Here is a 25,955-nt window from a genome sequence, read left to right as displayed (position 1 = left end):
ATCTGAGTTTGATGCCATTTAGAGATATTTGATTGTGCATTTAATTGATTAACTAATAAATTATAGTTATTAGTAAAGTTTCTAACTAAAAGGTTATTGTGAAATTGAACTATGTAAATTCAGAGAAGCATGACAGAAACGCAGTTAAATAAATAAACCTGGCTAATGAACATAAGGAGGGTATATTGCTCCTCTCCAGACACCCACTGGCCATGTTATAAGCTCAGCATGTAAATTTGTGCATAATAATTTGCATGTGTTCCTGGTGAGTGAAAGCTCTGCAAATCTACTTACATGCTGTGAACTTACTTACCTTGAACATTAGCTCTGTCCTTTGACCATCCCAGGTCAAAATGATTGGTAAGGTTTCTCAAGTAATTAAGCTGTCATTTTCAGTATTTTGTGTAGAAATGCTGCTTTGTCAGCAACTCCAATAAATAGCGATAAGGGATTGTCTGATAACTGCTGGCTGTAAGCTATTAGTATTGCGATATATTTTAAGTATAACACATTTTGTCTAGCTATTTCTCATCTGACAATACTGGCTTGCTGTTGGACCGGTTTGTTGAACGAAGACAGATTTACACCAAGCCAAAAAGTGAGCATTTTTTCACCTGTGGATAATGTTTCAGTGTCTTCGCCTGAAGCATTTGTGGCCAGTAGAAGTCAGAAAGTACAGAAAGTTAGCTCAGCTTTGCCTAACTTTGTTTGCAGTCTGGGGAAGGGATTTCTTCAAAGCTCTCACAATAAGCCAGGCTCGAACTTGTTTTGCACTGTGAGTTTTGCACAATGATAAGAGAACATGGGCGATGGTTTCGAAATGTCAACATTCGGATTGCTTCAGTTCATTTCAGGCTAGTGCATGACTGGTTGCAAATGAGTAATTTCTCCATGTGATGGTGTTTGTCTGCATGCAGACTGCTGATATCAGAGTCAAACGCCAGGTGAAAGTGATGCTGGTCATGTATTGTGGGTCATGCAGGGTGTGTATAAATAGCCTGCAGTGAAACGTCTAGTCATTTCTTGTTTGAGTAACTCTAGTTGGATGAAAAAACTTAAAAATCTAGCCCAACCAGAGTAACATGGCCTCAGAGAGCTCAACCAACTGGATTGGCCTTTTGTGTCTTTCCCAGAGAGCACTGTATTAATACGTTTATACCTGCTTCAAAGTGTTCATTAATTCATTCATTCTGTCTCCAACAAAAAGGTCTGATATAGCTCTAGAGATCTCCATTAGCCTGCATAGCAATAGCCAGGAAGTTACAATGTGGCTCTAATGAAACACTTTCTATGATATAATGACTTTTCTTCTATTTACAATGTAAAAAATGAATTTTTTAATCAGCATTTTGTCTTATTCAACATGCTTAACACAAAATGATGATTTACATGATATAATGATATAAAAAGATATATAAAAAGAAAATTTCCAGAGCATCTTAAATTTAATTTATTTATATTAAATAGATTTATTTATATATATATATATATATATATATATATATATATATATATATATATATATATATATATATATATATAGCATGAATCTATAATATTTAGGGTTTGTGCTTAAAACATGGAAAAAATTTTTTACCAATGGTGAGATAAAATATAAATGGAATTCAGGATATGTTCTCTGAAAACATCTTTACAAGTAAATTCATTTTATTTTAAGCATGTTTAGATATTCTGTTTAGAAGATATTTTGAATGGCTTTTAACTGAGAAAAAAAACTTTTGCTCATGTAATGTTATAGTTACAGCATGCAGCTAACAAATGGGGCAAACTTCTAAAACTAACCATACAAACCACTGTGTTGGTCAGAGCACAACGACCAACTAAAGTCCTCCTCAGCAGGTCCTAACATCTTTTTCTGTCCGTACTGAAAGCGAAAATGCTTCATGATGCCTAAAAGTGTCCACTAAGTGACTATTTATTTACTTAGTGATCTAAATCAGAAGAGCTGGCTTAGAACATCCAAACAAATCTTTCCAGAATTGATTAAACCATCCAAAAACATTTGACTACTTTGTGGATATTACGTAACACTTTCCTTATCTCACTTGTACTGCATTCATATTGATGCTCAGAGGTTTCCTTGTTGTCTTGCTAGCTACTGATGTGATCAGCGTTTTTAGGTTGCTTTAAGAGGAAAGAATATCATCATAAAAAAAGAAATTAAATGCAATGACACTACATTTGAAAAGTGCCAAAAAAAAGCCTAGCAATCTGACTGACATTTAACCTCAGATTTTCATGACTGCTATACAAACTTGGCTAAAATTTTCATTGGTGTTATTTATTTATTTAAAAAAAATGTTAGCTTTAAAAGATATAGTTCTACTTGAAAATTCCTCAAAAAAAAAAAAAAAATCCTTAAGTTTTAAATGGGTTAAAGTTAGTAATGCATTTAGCTAAATGATAATGCTTACCGGTAATTGCACTGAGATTGAAAAATAATTGGTGCTGGAACAATTTTTTTTTTTCAATCAGAAATTGCTAGTAAATTTTACAAATAATTACTAAGAGACATCAAGTAACACACATGAATTAAACAAGAAGCTTTGAAGACTAAAATAGTATTTTCTTGTAAAACTTACTCCAGCTGTTTTTATTTGAAATATCAAATTACAGTGTTTTTTCCCTTTGCAGACACATTTGCATGCATAAAACACTGACACAAGTTTTCAGTTTCTCAGCTCAACCAGTGATCAAAAGTGCAATGAATGATGAGAAAAGATTTGATAAGAGAATATATCTTGAAAGTATTTTATTTTATGTTATTTATATGCTTTTTGTAATTATTTTATATTGTGATATATTTTTTCTTCTTTCTTTATTCAAACATGTCAGTCTTCTGCAAGCATGTTTATGGTAACATCCCAAAGAAGTATGTTAATACCACTGAGATCCCACAGGGGTGTTTCTCTTTTGTTTTCCCATCCAGGTGCAGTGTGTAGCCATGGCTGCAAGGGTGGAGGCAACCACAAGGGAAATGGGCCAATCGCTCATCAACCCAGACAAACCTTCAGTTTCCGCCTCTGCACTCCCTGGAGACACTGGGAAGCCAGCGTTGGGCCCAAAACCCCACCTCATGCCTAAACCATTTGCCTTGCAAAGGAACGCCACCGTCCACCCAATCCGGGCCCCAAAAAACAACTTTAGCAGAGAGCTCCATCGAGCTGCCTCTTCTGAAGCACTTTTGGATATCAAAAAACCTGGTGCTGGTGGTCCAAATCTATCAGAATCCCAAAAATCAGGTTCAAATGGCACCGTAAATGGGTCTAATCAAATTGCAGCTCCTAAACCTGTCCCACTCGGCCCAAAACCTGACTTATTGGCTAAGCCTAAACCAGAACCCACTAAGAGTCCTGGTTCTAATAACCAAACTGGTCCAAACTCAAAGCCTGCTGTGAACGCTGAAGATTTGAAGGACGTTCAGCCCAGGAGCAGAGCAAAATCTTTGGGTTCTCAGGATCAAAAGATTCTCAATCAGAAGGACCGAGGAGAAGCAGCCAAGACTGAAGCAGACGTCAAAGTGCCATCACGATGCTGGCCACCTCGAAATCGTCTCTCCGTTGAGCTGACCTCCAAGTTCGAGTCAGCGTCTCGACCCGAGAAGGAGATGAGGAGAGACGCTGAAACCAGCAAGACGGAGAAAGAGTGGCCGCCACATTCTCCTTCTGAGTCCAAGCCTTCGAAGCTTCCAGTGGATAAAGGAGAGATGGGAGACGAGGACGTCAGCGGAGGCAGCATTAAGAGAAGGATCAGCCTTCTCTTCGATCGATCTACAGCAGCTCAGCACAGGGACACTTTCAACAAAAGAGACAATCCAGCTGCTGAAATATCTGTTGATATTAAACAGAGAATCCAGAATCTGAGCTTGGACGTGCCCAGGACACGCTTGCCATCCACTGGTGGTCCTAAAAGGTTTCTGTTTCATTTTCATCTCTTTTCATCTCTCTCTCGATACTTGTATTTCAGTCATATTAGAAAACGTTTCAGCTATGGTTCTGCTTCAGCTATGTCTGTTATGACTAATGATTTGACACGTAGCCTACAATCACACCGGTGATCAAATCAAGTTCAAGTCGTTGATCCAGAAGAAACAGCTTCACAAACATCATGACAGTTTTTTTTTATTATTATTCATTCTTATTCATTTAAGAACGAAACATGCAAGCGAACCAGTGAGTCATTCCTTCAGCGGATTCGTTTTAAAAAGCACTGAATCATTCAGGAACAAAACAACCAAGCGAGTCAGTGAATCATGATTTGTTTGAAAAAGCTTGTATCATTCAGGAACGAAACAAAGGCGTGACTCAATGAGCCATTCATTACACAGATTCATTTGAAAAAGTTTGTATCATTCAGGAACAAAACAACCGAGCGAGTCATTGAATCGTGATTTGTTTGAAAAAGCTTGTGTCATTCAGGAACGAAACAAGGGAGTGAGTCAATTAACCATTAATTTAGTGGATTCGTTCAAAAAAGCACAGAATCATTCAGGAACGAAAAAAGCGAGTGAGACAATGAGCCATTCCTTCAGCAGATTCATTCATAAAAGTGCTGAATCATTCAGGAACAAAACATGCAAATGAGTCAATGAGCCATTCATTCAGAGGATTCATTCGAAATAGCGTTGAATCATTCAGGAACAAATTAAGCGAATGACTCAATGAGCCATTCATTCAGCAGATTCGTAAAAAAAAAAAAAAAAAAAAACTGTATATTTCAGGAACGAATGTTTAAGTTTAATATGTGACAAAATGTTCTTTCTTTTCATTTATTTAGTATCCTAACATAAACATTTTTCTTTAGAACCTGTTTCGCAGTTAACCTAAATGTTTGTGTCAGTTTTGCTGATTTGTCACCAAGACAATGTTATCTAGCTGCCTAACTGATTTTGTTAAAAATTGCAAAAGTGATTTGAGTCTTCAAAACACCAGTATAAACCAATCAATTATGATTTATGCAATCATTTATCAGAAAAAAAGTGTGTTTATGAATAATGTAGCTGAATAATTTGTTGCAAATATTCTTTTCACATTGGCCTACTGTGGCGGTAACACACACAAAAAAACATTTAATGACAAATATAAATATTATTCTTAGCAAACATAAAAAATGTAATTATTTTGTGGTGGGGTCAATGGAAATGTTGGCAGGAATCTTAAGTATGTATGCTTATATATGTTTCTAGCTTTATGTTGTCCTTATTTTCAAAGCTATAACATATTTCCAAACTCTTACATTTGCAGTCCACCATCCGAGAAGACACTAAGCACCTCAGATGAGACTCCAAGTGAGAGATCATCTGAAAAACCTGCAGCGACAGAGAAGGTGCCTGTAAGTACAGCAGAAATCAAGAACTCTGCTGCTAGTGTGGACAGTGTAGAAGAAGAGGAAGACCACGAAGATGAAGAGGAGGACTATGTCCCTGTTCCCGTTTACCAAAGGGTTGGGATGAGCCTCGATGTGGAGACAAAGAGAAGGGAAGAAGAAGAAAAACAGAGAAAAGATGAGCAGTTAGAGAAAGAAAGACAACAGCGGGAAAGGGAAAGACTTTTGGAGGAGGAGAGGAAGGCAAGAGAAATAGAGAGACAGAAAGAGGAGGAACGGAAACGAGCAGAAGAAGAGAGAAAACAGGAAGAGGAAAAGCAAAGACAGATGGAAGAAAGGAGAAAGCAAGAAGAAGAACGAAAGAGAAGAATTGAAGAAGCAAGAAAAGAGGAGGAGAGGAGGAGGCAAGCCGAAAGAGAGAGAGAGAGACAGATTGAAGAGGAGAAGAGAAGGATTGAAGAAGAAAAAGAGAGACTGAGAGAAGAAGAAAGAGTCAAGAAAGAGAGAGAAATGGAAGAAGAGAGGAGAAGAATTCAGGAGTTGGAGAGACAGAGAGCGGAGGAAAGATTGAGACAAGAACGAGAAAATGTAGAGAGGTTAAAGAAAGAGAGAGAAATGGAGGAAAGAAAACGAATGGAAGAGGAGAGACAGAGAGAAGAAGAAAGACTGAGACGGGAACAAGAAAAGGAGAGACTAAAGAAAGAAAAAGAGATGGAAGAAGAGAGGAGAAGAATTCAGGAGTTGGAGAGACAGAAAGAAGAGGAAAGATTGAGACAAGAACGAGAAAAAGAAGAGAGGTTAAAGAAACAGCGAGAAATGGAAGAAAGAAAACAAATGGAAGAAGAGAGACTGAAAGAAGAGGAAATATTGAGACAAGAACGAGAAATGGAGAGAATACGGAAAGAAAAAGAAATGGAAGAAGAGAGACAAAGAATTCAAGAGATTGAAAGACAGAAAGAGGAGGAAAGATTAAGAAAAGAACGAGAATTAGAGAGAATCAGGAAAGAAAAAGAAATGGAAGAAGAGAGACAAAGAATTCAAAGACAGAAAGAGGAGGAAAGATTGAGACAAGAACGAGAAATAGAGAGACTGCGTAAAGAGAGAGAAATTGAAGAAAGAAAACGAATGGAAGAGGAGAGACAGAGAGAAGAAGAAAGACTGAGACAGGAAAGAGAAAGAGAGAGACTAAAGAAAGAAAAAGAGATGGAAGAAGAGAGGAGAAGAATTCAGGAATTGGAGAGACAGAAAGAAGAGGAAAGACTGAGAAAAGAACGAGAATTAGAGAGAATAAGGAAAGAGAAAGAGATGGAAGAAGAAAGGAGAAGAATTCAGGAATTGGAGAGACAAAAAGAGGAGGAAAGACTGAGAAAAGAACAAGAATTAGAGAGTTTAAAGAAAGAAAAAGAGATAGAAGAAGAGAGAAGAAGAACTCAAGAGATTGAAAGACAAATAGAGGCGGAAAGATTGAGAAAAGAACAAGAACTAGAGAGAATAAGGAAAGAAAAAGAGATGGAAGAAGAGAGGAGAAGAACTCAAGCGATTGAAAGACAGAAAGAAGAACAAAAACGGAGACAGGAACGAGAACATGAGATGGCGATGGAAACGTGTGAAGCAGCTGAGAGATCAGGAGAGAAAGTTTCCACGAGTTATGATTTAATATCGTTTGACGCGGAGGAGCCGGCGGCGTCACAGACTCTGGTCTCCACCGTCCAGCTCGCGGACGTCTCGCCTCGGCTCGCACAAGTGACTTACGATGACTTTTCAGTGAAACCCCGAAGATGGGGAACTAGGGCGAGACGTTCCTCGACTCCGTCTCCAACCAGAGAAACTCCTGCTGCTCCTGACCACAGTCTACAGCCAGAATCAAAGTCCAGTCATCCTGGACCCCAAGAACCAAGCGGAGATCAGGTGTCTGTGCATGATCTGATCGGATTTGAACCTGAAGCTTCCAGTCCACACAACTCTACAGAAAGCAGAATGCACACATATTTATTTGAGGTGGAAACTGAGTCCAAACCAGGGGATCTGCTGGAGCCAGAAACTGATGAGGTAAGACCAATGGTGGTTAATTAAATATTGCAATATAGTTATAGATTTTCACTGTGATATATATTTGACTTTAACAAAACAATAAGCAACAAGAGACTTTACATTACAGGCACATCTTAATATAAAAATATAAAAGTGAAAAACAATGTTGAAGGATCTACATTTGTTAATAACAATCAGTGTATTTATTGTCCAATCTTAATATTCTATAAAATATATAAAAATATTATGAAATATGTTTAAAATATATAAAAAAGTATATATATATATATATATATATATAATATATATATATATATATATATATATATATATATATATATATATATATATATAAATGATGCAATATAAAAATATAAAAATTTAAAACTTGTCAAAATGTTTACATTTATGAATAATAATAATCAGAGCAACTATAGTATGGCACATCTTAATATAAAAAGTATATAAAAATATAAAATGAAATATTTTAAATAAAATATACAATTAATATAAAATAAATACAAATAATATTAAATATTTTATCATATTAAAACAATTTATAAATTAAAATAATAATATAAAATATATACAAATAATAATAATACATAAAGTATATAAAAAATGTAATATAGAGTATATAATTATAATGTAAAAAAAAAAAATTATTAATTAATTTTAACTTGGCACCTTTATATATAATGTGCAGTCATAGGTGTGCAATTATCTGCATTTCAAACACGGCTCATGCAATCAGAATCAGTTATAAGGTATATTGAAATTTTTATGAAAACAGGCCCCTCTAACCTCAGCTGGTTGTAAACACTAGTTGAACACACTCAACAATTTTGGCCTTTTTGGCTTTCAGTAGTTTAATGCACACAGCAGCCAATAGGGGGTTACTAGCTGGTTAGCTTTAGCAATTAACCCCTGCTAGTCAATACATTATGTGGGCAAACAACACCTGCCTTGATAACCAGCCGTTCAAAGTAACCAGATGTCCTGAAAGTCTTTGTAATCAAAGTATTAATCACTAAAATGTTATGTCATTGTAAACATTTTACAAGTCCCACATCTTGTTTTTAAGGGCTCTTAACAGTGTTAAATACACTGTTCAACAAAGCGGATCTCATCCGTTAGCATTAGTTTTCATCTCAGTCACATTTACAGATGCTTGTATCTTTATAATATACAACCTATACACACTGTCATTCTAACCCCATCTAAAGACAAATGTTTGTAATTTGCTCAGTGGATGTTTTTATGTTTGTTCTGAGGAAGAAAAATAGTATCTGGATTCACCAAACTTCACAAGCATTGTGTCTTAATAAGAAAACTGCAAGAACTGTAATTGTCCAGACTTGTATAAAACAACTTACATGCACCAAACTTGCTAAAAGTCAAAAATCTAGCTTGCATTATCACCTGGATTGTGTGATTTTTTTTTTTAGTGAAAGCAAACCTAATCTCAGTCTGAACTCACAGTCGTGGTTCGAGAAACTCTGTTCAACTGATGTTGCTCTGGTAGGGTTGATCCACGTCTTCAGGGCAGGGCCTTTGTTTCCATTGATCTTGTCATGTTGGAATTTCCCATTGGTGCCTTATGACGGCATAGAGTGATGTCACCGCAGGCGACTCTGCTTTGTGTTGGGTGTGTGTGTGTGTATAGATGTGTTTATTTTTACATGACATTGTCCTTGAGTCAGGCCTGTGGTATTTTCAAACAACACCTATCGACTGTATTTGAGCAACAGATTATACAAACATTGGCAATGATTACATGTACACCAATCTGATATGTCTGATTACTATGCGATTAATCCAGATTAAATGAATATTATATTGTTTTTAGGATGTCTACATATCTTCAGTTGTGTTTATGTGCTCATTGCCATTATTTTGATTAAAAATAAGGTAATTTAATATATTTTTTACAGCCATTTCGTCTCTGTTTTCTTGGAAACAGCAACACAAATTGCCTGATTCAAATACAGTAGGTTTGTCTGTTGCTGCTGTTTTTATTTGCTGATCCAAATGCAAAATAGCCCTTGGTTCTTATTTATCCGAGTGGCAAAAATGCAATTAAATTGCACAGTATACTTACCTGTATAGTGCAATTAAAACCACAGTGCTCCATATATTTTACTGTGATTATGGTTACTGTAATTATGATCAGAATTGCATCATTTACAATATTCTGATGACATGAGCACCAGTGTAATCACTGCCTTAACATAACAGTGCTTTCAGCTGAGGACACACTGGATCGGATCAAACTCTTAGTATGCTATATAGTTTAGTTTAGTAAGCACCACTAATGATGGTTTACTGAGCTGAACTTTATTCCTGTGAAAAGTTTTGGGGCCAGACAGGAAGTTTCTCTGCGCCGATCTTCATGTAAATCATTTGCAAAGCCCTGTAGGTTTGGATGTTTACTTTCATCTGCAAAGCAAAGCAGAGAAGAAAAGGGTGATTTATGCTTCAAATTATCCTACAGTTTAAACTCCAAAATGTTTGAAACAGAAATAGCAAATTTGCAATAATGTAAAATTATTTGAATATATTATAATATATAATATACATTATAATGGCTTCCATATTTTCATGTGAACTACTGGTTGAATTTGTAGGTCTACAGATTAAGACTTTCTTGGGTCTTTGTGTGTTTACATCGGGAAAATATCTGTGCATGTGTGGGATTTCTCTGGTTTATGTATACTTTTGTTCACAGAACAGTTTATTAAAATGTTCAGCATCCATCTGAATGTGGGCTTGGAGGGTATTTAAAGAAATTAAGTTCATAAAAATACTGTGTTTACATTTTCTTTGTGGTACAAAGGTCAGCATCACTAGTTTTTATATATATAGGCCTATTAACAATTATAATATAAAACAAATACATGTAAAAATTAAAAACCTTCCCAAATATATTATATTTATTAGTTATTAAGTGTATTTTTGTCTATTAGACCATTATTATTATTATTATTATTATTATTATTATTATTATTATTATTATTATTATTATTATTAAACATAACCTCTTCAGTTGTTCACATGCATATTGAAATTATTTTGATTATTCATTAAGAAATATATGATTGTTTAACAGCCATTTTGTTGCTATTTTGTTGCACCCAGCAACACAAAAGGTTCAATAAAAATAAAAAGGTGCTGAAATTTGCTAAAATTTGTAATATTTTGAAATAATATAAAAAATATATATATTTTAAATATAATTAAATAAAATTAAACAAAATATAATTGTGATGTAAATGTGATGGAAAAAATGGATTACTCCAGTTTTCACTGTCACATGGTCATTCAGGAATCATTATTTATTTTAAATATAAATCTTTTGTAACATAATAAATTTTTTGTCTTTTTTATGTTCTGAGAATTTTAAGCATGATGAATGTGGTTGCTAGGTGGTCGCTATGGTGTTGCCATACTCTAAATATCATTTATTTCTACAAAGGTTGCTAGGATTTGCCTGTTTTATTGCCTGCCAGGTGAAAATTGTTCTTTGATATGCTTAGTAAAGTAATATCATAACAAAAGTGAATGTTTACTGGTTGCTATGAAATTCATTATGATTACAGTATGGTACAGTATTTCTACCTCTTAAGCTCTTGTAATAGGATTCAATTTAATGTAGTCCAAAGAAGCCATTGGAGCTGTTCAGAAAGGGTTATGAAATATGATTTCTCAGTAATGTAAAGTGGATCTGTTTCTCTAGTAGTTTTTATTCGCCTGAGGAAACGTCTTTAATTTCACTTCTCTTGAACAGTGTTCAACTTACCTAGAGTCATGATACTTTATGTACTGCAAGTATTGTGAGTTAGCTACATAATCAGATTACTTTTCTCAATTAACCAGTAAATTACTTGTAACTTGTAAATTGGTGCTTTACTTAACCAACAGGGTCATTAAGTTTAACAAACACTATTGCTTAAATCAATCAGAGGATTTTGAACTGAGGAGTTTTCTCAGACGTTCTTGTTATATTTGTAACTTTTTTTTTTTTTTACTTTTTTTCATGCTTCCAAGTGCTCGAAGTTGACACAGAATCAAAACTGACCCTGTTTAAGTTGTTTAGCTTCTATGCCATTGCCAGGTGGTTAAATGTGTAAAAAAAATATACATGCCATTCAAATGCATGTGATGTAAGATTTAAAAAAAAGAAAGAAAGAAAGAAAAGAAGTCTCTGAAATATTTAACATTAATATGTAATTAAATAAATATAATTAAACAAAATATAAAAAAGTATATGTAATAGTGATGGGGAAATGAATTTTCAGCAGATATTACTCCAGTTTTCTATCTATCTATCTATCTATCTATCTATCTATCTATCTATCTATCTATCTATCTATCTATCTATCTATCTATCATCTATCTATCTATCTGTCTATCTATCTATCTATCTATCTATCTATCTATCTATCTATCTGTCTATCTATCTATCTGTCTATCTATCTATCTATCTATCTATCTATCTATCTATCGCAAATTGCATTGTGAAAGCCAATTCATGCAATATCCTTCCTTTCTTTATTTCATGCTTACAATGGCTACTACATAGTTTCTTATCCTGTATGATTATTTAATGTGAAATAAATGTCCTCCAGTTAAACCTATACTTATTCTAAGCGTAACAGCTGGTGTCAAGGAGCGTTTATTGCAGCCACTCATGCTATATATGGCTCATATTAGATAAACACGGCCTGTTAGTCATGACAAATAGTCAAACTAATGCACAGTCAAGTATAAAGCATCTGATTCAGCAGTGGTTTGCATAAGGGTTTTGTGGTTTAGCATTTCTCTTCCAAAGTTCATGGATACAGAAAGGTTCCCACATAACTTTTTCCTGTTTTCTATTTCTGTATTTTTCTATTTCAAATGCAGTGTCCATAAATGTCCTTGATCTTCTTTCATCCCTTCCCCCTTTCTCTCTCTCTCTCTGTTTCTCTGAGCCGGGATGTTGTCACTCATTCGAGGGCTGTGTCTGTTTCCGGTACCTGTTCGTACCTGCAGCGTGTCAAGCGTAAGCGGTGGGCTTGCCGGAGTGCTGCTATGTTTTTCCATCGGGATCTGCGGGAATTGCACAAGAGGAAGCTTACGAGACTTTAATATCTGGATGTCAGAAGATTGTATTCCCAGATTTGTGTTTCTACCTCATCTAAACAAGAAGATTTCACCGGAGGAGATCAACTAGAGGATTGATTGACTTTACATGTGTGTGTTGCGGAAGAACGTGCTAGAAGAGCATCAAGGATTGATCGACAACTTGAAGTGCTTTCTGTGATGGACATTGGTGTAAAATCTGGTCCAGTTTGGAACACAAATCAAGATGCCTGCAGAGCTGCCAATGCATGTCGGCTATAACACCTTCTAGACCTCATATCTGGGATTTATTTCCCCAAAAACTAGTTGATTTCCATCAGACTTTCCTAACATAATTTGTCAATTGGGTGAAATAAGATGCAGTTCTTGGGTAACAAACTGTCCGAGGCGCAGACGCAGGTGTCAGGATGGGTCGGCAACATGCGTCGCTCCTTACAGGAGGCTGTAGAGCTGATGTCGGGTGCTCAGGAGCATGAGGAAGAGGAGGATGAAGAACGAGTGGGAAGGTTTGAGAGGGCCATCTCTCCACTGAGAAGTTTTGCGACTCGTGGTCGACAGTCCCTTCGAAATCTCTCTCAACAAGGCCGGCAGCGTTTTTCCCTACGCAAACGCACGACTGCGGCAAGCTCAAATAATGTAAGACTATGCTGAATGTTCTCTGCTCGCTTTCTTCTGATGCTTCATGCTCTATCAGCCGATCTTTGACAGGTCTTCAACAGTGCGTTACAAAACATCCATGACTGTTTTTACTGCATGCTCTCAAAATATGCATAAAGCAGAAATGTTATTTAGAAAGTTATGTTTACAATTTGATTTGTGAAAGGTTTCACCAAAATTGTTGACACTAAAATGATTATTACAGGTTTTTTCCCCCCAAAATAAGAATGAAGATTTTTCTAAATCTATATATATATATATATATATATATATATGTGTGTGTGTGTGTGTGTGTGTGTGTGTGTGCATTAATGCACTAAAATAACAAAAGCAGTCAAATGTCAAAAGGTTCAGCTTTAATGATAAAAAGAAGTATTCAAAATGTATAATTTAACTTACAATCTGCAAAGGCGTGGAAAAATAAGTTCGAATACTCCATATAATATCAAAGAAATAAGTATTTTGGATGTAGTAAAACTGGTCATGTTTGCATTTTTTTTTTTTATTTTTTTTTTTTTATTGTTTCTGGACTTTGTTATCAGGTTTAGATATGAGATTATGTATTTTAGAATAATTCATGCATTAAAAAAAAATGAGCTGAGAATTGAAGAAACAGTTGTAATTTGTCTCATGTCTTTGTGCAGTTTTTCTTTTGATTTAGGGATAATACAAAACGTCTTCACCTTGTCGGAAAGCAAAAATGCTACAAACTGCATCGTATTTTGTGAGAAGGTGTAAAACAGGCACTATATTTGGAATCAGCACCTAAAAAGTATAGTAAGAAGCAACAAGTATATTATTATTATTCAATAGAATCCAAATCCAATTCCTGTCACTGCACACGAGTCAGTGGATTCACATCAAATACTGTTAAACAGGATGTGTGGCGTTCTGGAATAATTCGCAATCTCGAGCTGTCTAGGCTTGTTTTTACTTACTCGTAAATTTGCTTATCCTCTCATTTTGGATCTTTTTTTCCCTATGTGCATCTCTGTCGGTCATGACAGGTCTTTTCAACTCAAAGAATTTGATTAACTTGGTGAATATGGCATACATCCCAGAGACATGCGTGTGTGTGTGTGTGTGTACAGAAGTTTTAGATAGAAGTTAATTTACAGAAGTTCATTTAGACATACACTACAAATTACAAATGTAATTTATTTCTGTGATGCAAAGCTGATTTTTCAGCATCAATCTTTAGTGTCACATAATCCTTCAGAAATCATATATTATTCTGTTATTTTGTTTTGATGATATAAATTATTTATTTTTTGTATGTCATTAATATTTGTTGTGCTTCTTTTTTTTTTTTGAACTGTGAGGCATATTTCATCAGGATTTTTGTATGTTATTATCAGCATTCAAAACTATTGTGCTGCTTCTTTTTTTGTCTAAACTGTGAGGCAACACTTTAAAATGTCTAAACTGTAAGTGTTAATTTTTTTTTTTTTTTTTAAATCTTCCAGACTGCAAACTTTTGAATGGTGAAGTTTGACGGTGTGTTTTAGTTCAGTAGTTGCTGCATGACTCATGGCTTGTTACTAAAACATCACGGGACGACTCTAATAGTGCTCATAGAACAGCAGAACTGTAATTTTTAAAACTCATCATCTATGTTTACATGCACATGGTTTTCCGATGTGCATGCAAATTCTGGTTTAGCATTATGCTGCATTTTTAGCAATTCTGCATGTAGTCTATTTCTAGGCTTTTTTACAGTTTCCTTTATCACATAGATCATTTATGTTTGGAAATGAATAGATGTCAATTAATATTCAATACTATAGAACATTACAAATATAAGGTGCTTACATGACCAAGAATTCAAGTGAATTCCACTTGGATAGTTGTGTTAAATATCGGGCGTATAATTGGAAAATGACCAAAATCCGATAATAATCAGATTTTCATGGTCATATACATGTAGTCATTGCAACAGGGCTGTTTCCTCTACTATTTCCTTACTCCTTTAAATCTAGTTCCGCCAAAACTTATTGTGTGTTATGTATTTCTACTACTTTCACATGCCTTTGAATCCAAGTTCATTTCTATTTCATCTGTGGGCTTTCAGTTAAACATTAGCATGAATGATGAATGTTAAAAAGGTAGGCACTAGTATGCAAAGTTTCATCTTAGCTGTGATGCAAGATGAAATAGTTACAGTTGTTATTAAAAAAAAAAAAAAAAACATCGACCAAACAGAAAAACATGTTGGCCGATTAGGATTGCAAAGGGGACTGTCCAGAAATTTTGGACACTTTCAGGTCACTTTTGCGCCCATTTGCAACCAGCCAATGCCGATAATTAAGAAATGGGAAATACTAGCTGATGTATCAGTTGACCATTAACATTATTTCAAAAGAGTATCTTTTTAAAAACCATTCTTGGCTTATCAGTTGATATATATTTTAGTATATATATATTTAATTCAGAACTTATTTCATTTACTTTATCTGTATTATTTCTGACAGCTACAATAAATGCTACCATATGAGGCTTTGTCTGGTAATATACTTCAACACTGAAAACATTACAAGCAGCATTTTTAAGAGCCTCCAGCTGTGTGTCAGTATAAGAGAAGTGAATCAGAAGAGGGTCTGTTTATTCTGAGTAATGTGTTCAGATCAGGATATAGTCCAGCAGTCATTGCTGTATACTCATAGGATTGTCTCTGTAGAATGAACATTACTCAATGTCCTGCTCACAGAGAGCTTGTTTACGAGGAAGTGTTTTGTTTCCTAGTAACGGTGTGTGTGTGTGTGTGTGTGTGTGTGTGTGTGTGTGTGTGTGTGTGTGTGTGTGTGTGTGTGTGTGTGTGTGTGTGTGTGTGTGTGTGTGAGTGTTTGTAGCTGAGTGTGAGTTTTAACTTATCACTTAACACCAAAATGATAGGCTAACGTTTGTCATACCTGCCAACAGAATGTGAATTGACAATTTACTGATCATAATTTATTTGTTTATTTATTTATTTTGCCTGCTTTGAAGTTGATTTATGCATTATGCAATTCTAGTAACACTTTTGTTTAGGGACCAGTTCTCACTATTAACTAGTTGCTTATGCATATCACTACATTTAGTAGTACTGATAAAGTATTAATGCCTTGTTCTGCATGACAATATTTTAGATCCTTTAATCCTAACCTTAACAACTACCTTACTTACTATTAATAAGCAGCAAATTGGAAGTTTACCTAGATAAAAGTCATAAATAGTGAGAATTGGTCCACAAACTGAAGTGTGACTGCAATTCTGTTACATGCAGTTACAATACAATACATTTTCAAAATATGTATATATTCTAGCCATTTGGTGAAATGTCATCTATCATAAAAACACTGAGACCTACAAATGTTTTGGTCTTCAGAGTTTCGTTTTAATAGCATGACTTCAGGATTGTGTCATGCCATGAGGTTCATTATGAAATGACAGCAAAATATTTTTTTTTTTGTTTTTTCATCAGCTGAATCCCTTTTATCTTAAGTATATACTTGAGGATTTTTAAATTAATATTTTGATAATTTTACAGCACATTTGCATGGTCTCTAATGTCAGTTAACTGTCACATGACATGCAAGTGAACAAATATTTTTTTTTTAATTTTAGTAAGTGGTATATTTTAAACTTTTATTTGCGTCATTGATTGTCACACCCCTGGACTCATTTTGTGTGTTTTTGCCTCTGTGACCCAGTTTCTGTCTCCCGTGGTTGGTTAATTTGATTCCAGGTGTGTCTAGTTTCTTCCCCATGTGTTCCATGTCCCCGTTAATTTAGATATTCCTCTCACCTGTGTTTCCCCAATTATCTTATGTATAAAGGTCCTAGTCTGTGTTTGTTGGGTCTACAAGTCAGTACGTGTGTCTTCCTCCTGTGTTCCATGTTGGATTTACACCTGTTTTGGATTAATAAAGACTCTCTTGATTATTCTCGACTCCGTTTTCCTTCCGGCAGCGTAGCGTAACAGAAGACCCGACCAAAAGAGTTTAAATTGCTTGTCTCCCCTCTGTTTGTTTTTTTTTCGGTTTTTTTGTTTTAAGTTTTTTTTTCGTTCAATTTTCTTTCCCTTTTTGGTGGATAATATCTTTTGCTCACTGATGGATCATGGTGATGATTTGGTAGGGGGAAGAATTTGGTCTGTTCTGGATCATGGCTGTTCTGGACCAACTACCCAGACGACGCACAGAGCGCCATCGACTGAGGACGGTCCCCGAGTGAATTTTGCCGCCTTCATGGAGTGGACACTGGCATGAAATGGATCTGTTCCCCACCTGTTCCCAGGGATTGATCGCCAGTGCCACTCCGGACCCAGAGTCCAGCCCACCATCTCCCCAATGTGCAGAGCGCATGCCCGAGCCCACCACTGATGGAGAGCCAGAGCCCTCGGCTGAGGGTGAGCTGGATATGACACGCCAAAAGGGCCAAAATGAGGAGGAGGATCTTATAGACTGGGAATCGGAACTGGAAGTTGAACTGTCCCCTCTTCTCTCTCCGCTGGTCCCGTCCAGCCCTTATTCGTCCTTGGTTTCCTCGTCCAGCCCTGAGGGGGCTTCCAGTTCTCCAGTGCCTGCTCCTAGAATGTGTTCGTCTCTGGTTGTCTCGTCCAGCCCTTTTTTGTTGTTGGTTTTCTTGCAAAATCCCCTCCCACCCGCTCCTGCATCCTCCACCGCTGTCATCTGACAGCCCCTCTGCTCGCCCTCAGCCCACCATCATTGCAGTGCGAGCTCCATGGGTCTGCCATCCTCCAGTGTTGCCATGGTCGGTGTCTCCCTCACCTCCAGCCTCCGAGGCCTGGACTCTGCCCGTTGACCCGTCGGCTCCACCATGTCTCCTAGCTCTCTCCTCTCCACCGTTGCCCGGCAGTCCACAAGCTCCGCCTGGCTCCCTCGTCCCTCCATCTCCGCCTTGGTCTGATGTTGACCATCCTGCGCCTCGGGACTCCACTCTGGCTTTGCCTCATCCCTCCGTCCCTCTGGCTCCGTCATGCTCTTTCATCCCCTCGGCTCCACACTCAGTCCTCTGTCGCTCTGGCTCCACCGTGGCCTCCCGGATCCCCATCTCCACATCGGTGCCTCTGGGTCACCATCGGTTCCGCCTAGGACCTCTGGATGCTCCCGTCAGCCTGGCTCTTGGGCTCCTCCTCTACCTGCTCCGCCGCCGTTGGTTGGCCCCCTGGAGTCGATGGCCATTCTCCTCCTCCAAGGCTCCCTCCCATCCTCCTCCCACCGTCGGCTCCACCTTGGGCCATTGTTATGGCTGTGGCCTGGGTCCTGCTGGGCTCCTCCTGTTCCAGGTCCCTCCTGGCTCCTCCCTCCGTCGTCTTCTCCCTGGCTCCTTCCTCCATGGTCTCTGTCTGCTGGCCTCCTCCCGGGGGTCCGTCCTCCACTGGAACCTCCGCCCATGCCTCCCTCTGTTTCTACGGTGCGAGGTCACACCTTCCAGGAGGGGGGAGTAATGTCATACCCCTGGACTCATTATGTGTGTTTTTGCTCCTGTGACCCAGTTTCTGTCTCCCGTGGTTGGTTAACTTGATTCCAGGTGTGTATAGTTTCTTCCCCATGTGTTCCATGTCCCAGTTAATTTAGTCTTTCCTCTCACCTGTGTTTCCCCAATTTTCTTATGTATTAAGGTCCTAGTCTGTTTGTCAGGTCTACAAGTCAGTACGTGTGTCTTCATCCTGTTACATGTTGGATTTACCCTGTGTTGGATTAATAAAGACTCTCGATTATTCTGGACTCTGTGTTCCTTCCAGCAGCGTAGCGTGACATTGATCTTCTTCAATAGGGTGTTTTATTATTCTATGGGATTTCTAGCTTTTGGATGACTATTATACCTACAGTTTGATTTATGTATTATGCTTCAATTTCAGTTCAATTTCAGTTTTACTCATTTGGTAGTTGTTTTGTTCATTTTCTACCAGCTAAATGTAAAAAAAAACCTGCAACTTTAAGAAGTCTGTCCTCATAGTCCAAAATATTTATATACTCCTTTGTGTTAATGACTACTTTAAGATTATTATAGAAAGTTATAAACAAAAAAAAACTAAGACTACAAAAAACAAACAAAACATTTTGGTTAATTGCAATAAAGCTGGAATGTAAATATTAGATGAAAACATACTAAACTAAAATTATTTTAATTTAAGTGAAATGTGCATGTTTAAGTTGCAAGTATAAGCACTAAATTTTCTAACTGAAAATAAATCATTAAAGCTGAACAATGCTATTTTAGTATAACTGAGATACTATTATAGATTATGTTAATTATATTTAGTAATTTATATATTTAATATATATTGTTTTAGTTATTTTTATACATCATTATACTAAATCAAAATGACAAACGTTGCCTTGGCAAATATCTAAAATAAAATAATTTTATTTTTATATATTTTGCTTAATTTTATTTCAAGTAACAAAAGTTTTTTGTTTTGTTTTTTAGTTTAGGCTTTAGATTTGGTTAACTATAATAACCCTGCAACTGAAATACAAATAAATTAAACCTCAATAGTAATATTTTTTGGAGGTTTGGTGGCAAGCTGTCTTTAAAAGTAACTTGATCAACCAGCATGGTCTTCCTAGTGGAGCTGGTTTAGCTAGTTAAAAAGCCTGCTGGCTACACCAGCATCCACAACCCAACATATAAAGCTGGTCTTTTCAGCAGGACTTCACTGTAATCTGAGTTTTGACAAACATCTGTTTTTGTTTGCTCTCATTAAACCCTTCAGGGTCAGTTGAAGGACGATGAACCCGAGGAGGACACAGAGAATCTCATCTGGGAAACTGACGAACAAACTGAAAACAATGACACTGTTGATGAGTAAGAAATATCTACAGCATGATTCATCATCGCTTTCATTGCAACAATAAACCTTCAGTTTTCTTTCGAACATCTGAGTATCTTATTTAGAGCGGCGTTGTGGAGCTACTAACTAAAACTAGCAATGCTACTGACTTTTTCAGTGTCTCAGAGCAAATCGCTTTTCCAGTAACAAGTCATTTTCATTTCCCTCGGTGTCAGGTGACAAAATTACTATATTGCTGTGTTTTTATGTTCTGCACTCTCAGAAAAAAAGGTACAATAGCTGTCACTGGGGCGGTATCTCTTCAAAAGGCACAGCTTTGTACCTAAAGAGTCCTTATTGGTAACTTAAAGGTACAGATTAGTACCTAAAGTGTACATATTAGTACTTAAAAGGTACAAAAGTGTTCCTTTTGAAAAGGTATCGCTCCAGTGACAGCTTTTGTACCTTTTTTCTGAGAGTGTGTGTACACAGTCTCGCAGCCGAATGAGTTTATGGGGGAATAATAAAACTCTCAAGTCTCCTAAAAACCCCTCAACTGACTTCAGCAAATTTTGTTTAGATGATTCATTATACTGAAAATAAAAAAAGAGATTCAGTGATTAATCACTCAATATTTAATCTTATTATTAAATTATTTTGTTAAATGCTGCTTTTTTTAATCTATATGCTTATTATCAAAATTATATAAATTAGCATTTTATAGTTGTATTACTGTAAATGTATGTGTTCAAGGTTGATGTCATCCTACATGAGATCCACACTTGTTATATTTTGGATAAATTTTGTTTTTATTAATCAAAGGAATTACATAACTTGCAGCGTTACACTAACAGATCCAGTATAGCTTGTAGTTTGACAGTGTTAGTTTTGTTTTTATTGATATAATATTAATATTTTTTTTTTTTTTCAAAATTAGGGTTAACTTAATTTTAGTTAAATGTTAATAATTTTTTTTTGTACTTATTGTTTATTTTTATGTCCATGTAGTTTTTAATAATTTATTTCTATGTGTTTTTTTTTTTTTTTATTTTATTTTTTTTAATTTAATGAAATTAATAAATATTAATTTTGAGATTAACTTATATAAATTGTTTTTAAACTCTCCTTCCCAACGCTGCAGTATATGTATTTACCTTTACACCAACAGTCATCAGACATCAGTTTTGCTCAGACTGTCTCCTAGTGGTCATGAAAAGCATCAAACATCAGTTCTCTCTGGGTAGTGTTACGTGTGGATTGATTTCATGTTTTTATCTGTTCAGTCCCGCTACACAGATCAGAATCAATCAAGCTTTGCAGAGACTGACTCAGGCCAGACGACGAAATACATCTACTGATTCAGATACAGCAGACGTTCAGGTTCAGGAGGAGCTCGAACCGCTACCGGTTCTTGAGGTACACTTCAGTTACGAGGTGTCTGCTTGTGTGTGTGTGTGTGTACATCTACTATATATATATATATATATATATATATATATATATATATATATATATATGTTATGTTTTATATTTATATTATATTTAATGCTTTCAAACACTAATCGCGATTAATCGCATCCAAAATAAAAGTTTTATAATATATGTATGTGTGCTGTGTATAAATACACACACATGCATGTATATATTTCAGAAAAATATGTTATGTTTATATATTAAATATATTTGATTAATATATTCCAAATGTATGTGTGTGTATTTATATATACATAATATATAAACAGAACACACACAAATATATAGTATGTAAAAAAACTTTTATTTTGGATGCGATTAATCGTGATTAATCGTTTGACAGCACTAATTATTTTTAACTGTTCACTTATTTATACCTTAATATGCATTATATACAGTACCATTCATATTGTCTATCTCCATTCAGTTAAGATTTTATTATATTTTGTATTATATATTACAGTAATATAATGTAATGGATAAGGATTATATACAGTACCATTCATATTGTCTATCTCCATTCAGTTAAGATTTTATTATATGATATATATATATATATATATATATATTAATATAGTTATATATATATAGAATTCAGTCTATCTCCATTCAGTTAAGATTTTATTATATTTTGTATTATATATTGTAGTTTTTTTTTGTGTTGTATAATTATCTTTAAATATAATATAATATAATATAATATAATATAATATAATATAATATAATATAATATAATATAATATAATATAATATAATATAATATAGCTGATTGTGCACCTGTTAATGTGTGTATTTTTGTATATTTTTGCATGTGTATTGCTGGATCAGTCTGCAGCTCCTCTGTTGGACTCCAGCGTTTTCCGTTCGAAGGTTGATCTGGGAAAGAAACGGAGCATAAAGCGCACCAGACCGTCACGTGCCGTCCGACAGAAAGCCGCCCTGCCCGCTCTGACAGAGGGAACGCAACCCGACTGGAGGTTCTGCGACTCCACAGGTGGGGTCAACACATCGCATCATTTTACATTCAACACCGAATTGTAACTCTCTGTCACTTGATGTTACATTTTCAGCCTAAATCCTTTTGAATCTGTGTGACTCAACTGTAAGAACTCTACACACCTTTGACTGATTGAACAAAAGTAATCTGTTACAGATGCGAAAGATCAGTGTTCCAATGGAGCGGACTCTGAATCAGAAGAGGAACCATCCCGGGACGTCACGTCCTCTCCAGCCCCAAGCCAGTCCAAGAGAGTCCCTGTGTTTCCTGGGATGGACCCTTCTGCCCTCATGGTGTGTCCCTGCTGGTATATGTCCAGTTTTGGATGGCTAACTAACTAAACCACCTAGGGTTAGGTTTAGGTTTATGCATGGTGAATTGAAAAGACCGTACTTTTCAAAAAGCCTATAATAAATGTAGTGTTGCAGTGACTCATGAAAGACCGGTTACACCTTCACATAACCACACTCCCAGTTTCTATATTTGACACACTGCTCTGCAGACAAAGCAACTTTATTTTACCCAGCTGTCTGAAATACACTACTGTGAGTAGCAATAGTTTTTAATGTTTTTGAGAAAGTTTTCTACTTACCAAGGCTGCATTTCTTTGCCCCTAAATACAGTAATATTGTGAAATATCACTACAATTTCAAATAACAGTTTTCTGTTTGAATATATTTTGAAATGTAATTTATTCCTGTGATCAAAGTTTAATTTTCAGCATCATTAGTCCTGTCTTCAGTGTCACATGATCCTTCAGAAATCATTCTAATATACCGATTTGCTGCCAGAGAAACTTTTTTATGTATGTTGAAAACAGTTGTTTTTATCAAAGCCAGATTGTGTTTGTGGTTTCTTGTCTACTTATTTAAATCATATTTTGCTTACAACCTTTTTAGTAGCAGTAATTGTTTAAAATAATGTAATTACTAAAACAATATATATATAATGATAGTTTTTATGCCTCTGGTTTCAGTTTAAAATAAAATAACAGATTTTTTAAATGATTTATTTTACTTTGGAGTAAAGTATTTTTAATATTGGTATGTGGCAATGATGACAAACCAGCATAAATCAGCCTCAGCTAACATAAACATTAATTTCATCCATTTCTAAGTTTGTCTCGTCTTTCTCTCACAGGCCCAGCTAAAGCGGAGAAGTGCAGCGATAGAAACAGAAAGTCCAACAGAAGCACAGACGCCTCCATCTGTCCCCTCACGCTCACCCCGCACACCCACCATGGCCCTCGGCCCCAGAGTGCTGCCCCCTGTTGACGCCAAGGACAGTGGGTACGTGTGACCAGAAACTTTTAGTAAAAAACTATTTTATTTCGCTTATGGAATGTGATGCAATCACATTTTCATTGACAGATGAGTGCATTTTATAACTCTACGACGGAGCAGATTTATAACTCTATAAAGCCTACTGTATCATATCTGATACATTTCTAAAGGTTCTAAATGATCAACATGATCAAAACTTTACCAAAAAACCTGTTGAACACAATCTATTGCATGCCTTGTTTTTTGACTATTATTTCATATGTCAACGGATTCATTTTGATGTTTGTTTTATTGCTCTAATTATCCTTGATACACGTTATGGTGCTTCATTTAGCACATTTGTCTGAATACATAATGATGAATTGAATAAGAATTTGTTGAATTATGTCAAATGTAATAAATGTGATTAATGTAAATCCAGGTCCCGCTCTTCACCCTCCTGGCTGCTTGAGCTCAAATCCAAGAAGCGAATGAGTCAACCTGAGAGTGAAGCGTGAAGCTCAGGTCAGTGTCCAGTCCTCTGATTTCCTTTTAAAGGGGTCATCGGATGCGAAATGCACTTTTACAAGTTGTTTGAACTCAAATGTGTTTCAACAGAGTGTGTACACAACCACCCTATAATGATAAAGATGTGTTTTTCCCTTACTAGTTTTTTTTTTTTTTCCTTTTTCTGTGTTTGATGTCACCCAGACCTAGGCCCCTCCCACAATTGTTGACTGACACTAGCGTTTTATCTTAGACCCACCCTGAGTGAGCTGTCATCAGTCCGCCATCTTTGAAAATCGCCTTTCCTATTAATGTGCTAGTTTGCAAGTTTCGCGGCTGAAGTTTACTGTCTGCTCATGGAAGAAAGAGGCGGGGTCAGCAGTGCTCATTAGCATTTAAAGGAACATGGGCTGAAATGACTTGCTGTGAACAGAGATGATTTTGACAGGGTAAAATGGATGTTGTTTTACACTACCATTGAGCAATTTTAACCAAAGACCCTTTTATTTAAGACCCTAAAGAATCATATCAAGTTGTGGAAAATGAGCATCCGATGACCCCTTTAAATAATCAAGCTTTCTGAAAATTTCCCTGAAAGCCCTGGAATATTTGCATGTTGCTCCCTTCATCTCCAGAAGATGGGGACAAATTCCACATTTATATCACTTCATTTGGTTCCTCTCACAGTTTCAAGGCTCTTTACCCTGCTGTCTTGTTTCACAGGTCTGATGCGGTTTGTTGAGAGGAAGTCCTCTGCCACAAAGATGCCAAAGGAACTGACTTACATGAATGATCTTTCATTCTCATACTGACTGAGTATCACACTACTTTGGGGACGAGTCCTGGACTGAACTGTTTGGAGGCTTTGCCAAGATAACATCCTCTTACGCACATTTTTATTTTTACATGAAAGTCTGTCATAATTGTTTGGCAGCATTAGAGATGGTGTGCTTGAAAAGCAAGTGCTGTTTACTGTCAGTCTTGAACCAAGTTAATTTTACAGTTATTTAATTTTGTTTACATTCATGAATCCAACAGATCTTTTTATCCAAAGTGAGTTTGATTTATCCATCAATCAGGGGCCTAATGCGCGTATCTTCTGTTCATCTCTGATCGTGGAGAAACAATGCTACAATGCACTTTAAATGAGTTGGATCACTGGAAAAGGTGCCTTAGGGCTCTTAGGCATTTTATTGCATTTGAGGTTTTTTAAAATCAGAATCTAAATATTGTGTTTCTTAAACTTTGTTTAAAAAAGTCTGATCTTAAGATGTTCATTGCTATATGAAACTACTTTTTCTTTCTCTAAATTGTTTTTGTTCTGTTTACAACATGTGCCATTCCTTTTAGACCAGCTTATAAACATCATTTGATTTTGTTCACTTCTTTTCTATTTTTAATCTTTTCTTTTCCATATTTTTCTTTTATTAAAGCTATAGTGAGCAGAAAAGCATCAGCTGATGTGATTGGATTGGGCTGATTATCATTTATGAGGTTTTGTTTTATTGCCAGTGCCTTTACTGTCCTGCCAAGAACACTTTTACAAACACAAATCTGACTTATAATGTATGATAATAAGATGTGTTTAATTGAGCTCTTTTGAAATGTTTTTTTTCTCTCTTTCTCTCTCCAGTCATTTATTTTTAGACCACAGCTGTGTAAATTGCTGCTTGAGGAAAATGTTTACCTGTTTAATGTTGGGAAACGGGAGTTGTGTTTTATAAAATATGAATGATGAATTACAATCATGTTGATTAAATATTTTTCTAAATGGGAAGCC

At 35.9% G+C, this 25,955-nt stretch overlaps 1 protein-coding gene across 1 annotated transcript in view; it reads left to right on the top strand.

Annotated features, from left to right (window-relative positions):
- LOC109060243 (trichohyalin-like) overlaps positions 1–25,955 on the top strand; it is a 26,488-nt gene extending 533 nt beyond the window's left edge. Inside the window, exons 2-10 of the mRNA XM_042723196.1 lie at positions 2,951–3,933; positions 5,265–7,395; positions 19,880–19,971; positions 21,220–21,352; positions 22,238–22,403; positions 22,563–22,699; positions 23,547–23,695; positions 24,111–24,193; positions 24,899–25,955. Of these exons, the coding sequence (XP_042579130.1) occupies positions 2,966–3,933; positions 5,265–7,395; positions 19,880–19,971; positions 21,220–21,352; positions 22,238–22,403; positions 22,563–22,699; positions 23,547–23,695; positions 24,111–24,186 (3,852 nt within the window). The 5' untranslated portion in view covers positions 2,951–2,965 and the 3' untranslated portion in view covers positions 24,187–24,193; positions 24,899–25,955. The remainder of the gene's footprint in view (positions 1–2,950; positions 3,934–5,264; positions 7,396–19,879; positions 19,972–21,219; positions 21,353–22,237; positions 22,404–22,562; positions 22,700–23,546; positions 23,696–24,110; positions 24,194–24,898) is intronic.

Source organism: Cyprinus carpio, chromosome B5, assembly GCF_018340385.1.
Source record: "Cyprinus carpio isolate SPL01 chromosome B5, ASM1834038v1, whole genome shotgun sequence".
Classification (NCBI taxonomy): Eukaryota; Metazoa; Chordata; class Actinopteri; order Cypriniformes; family Cyprinidae; genus Cyprinus; species Cyprinus carpio.
The sequence above is the reverse complement of the archived record's forward strand: the minus strand, read 5'-3'. Positions and strand labels throughout refer to the sequence as shown.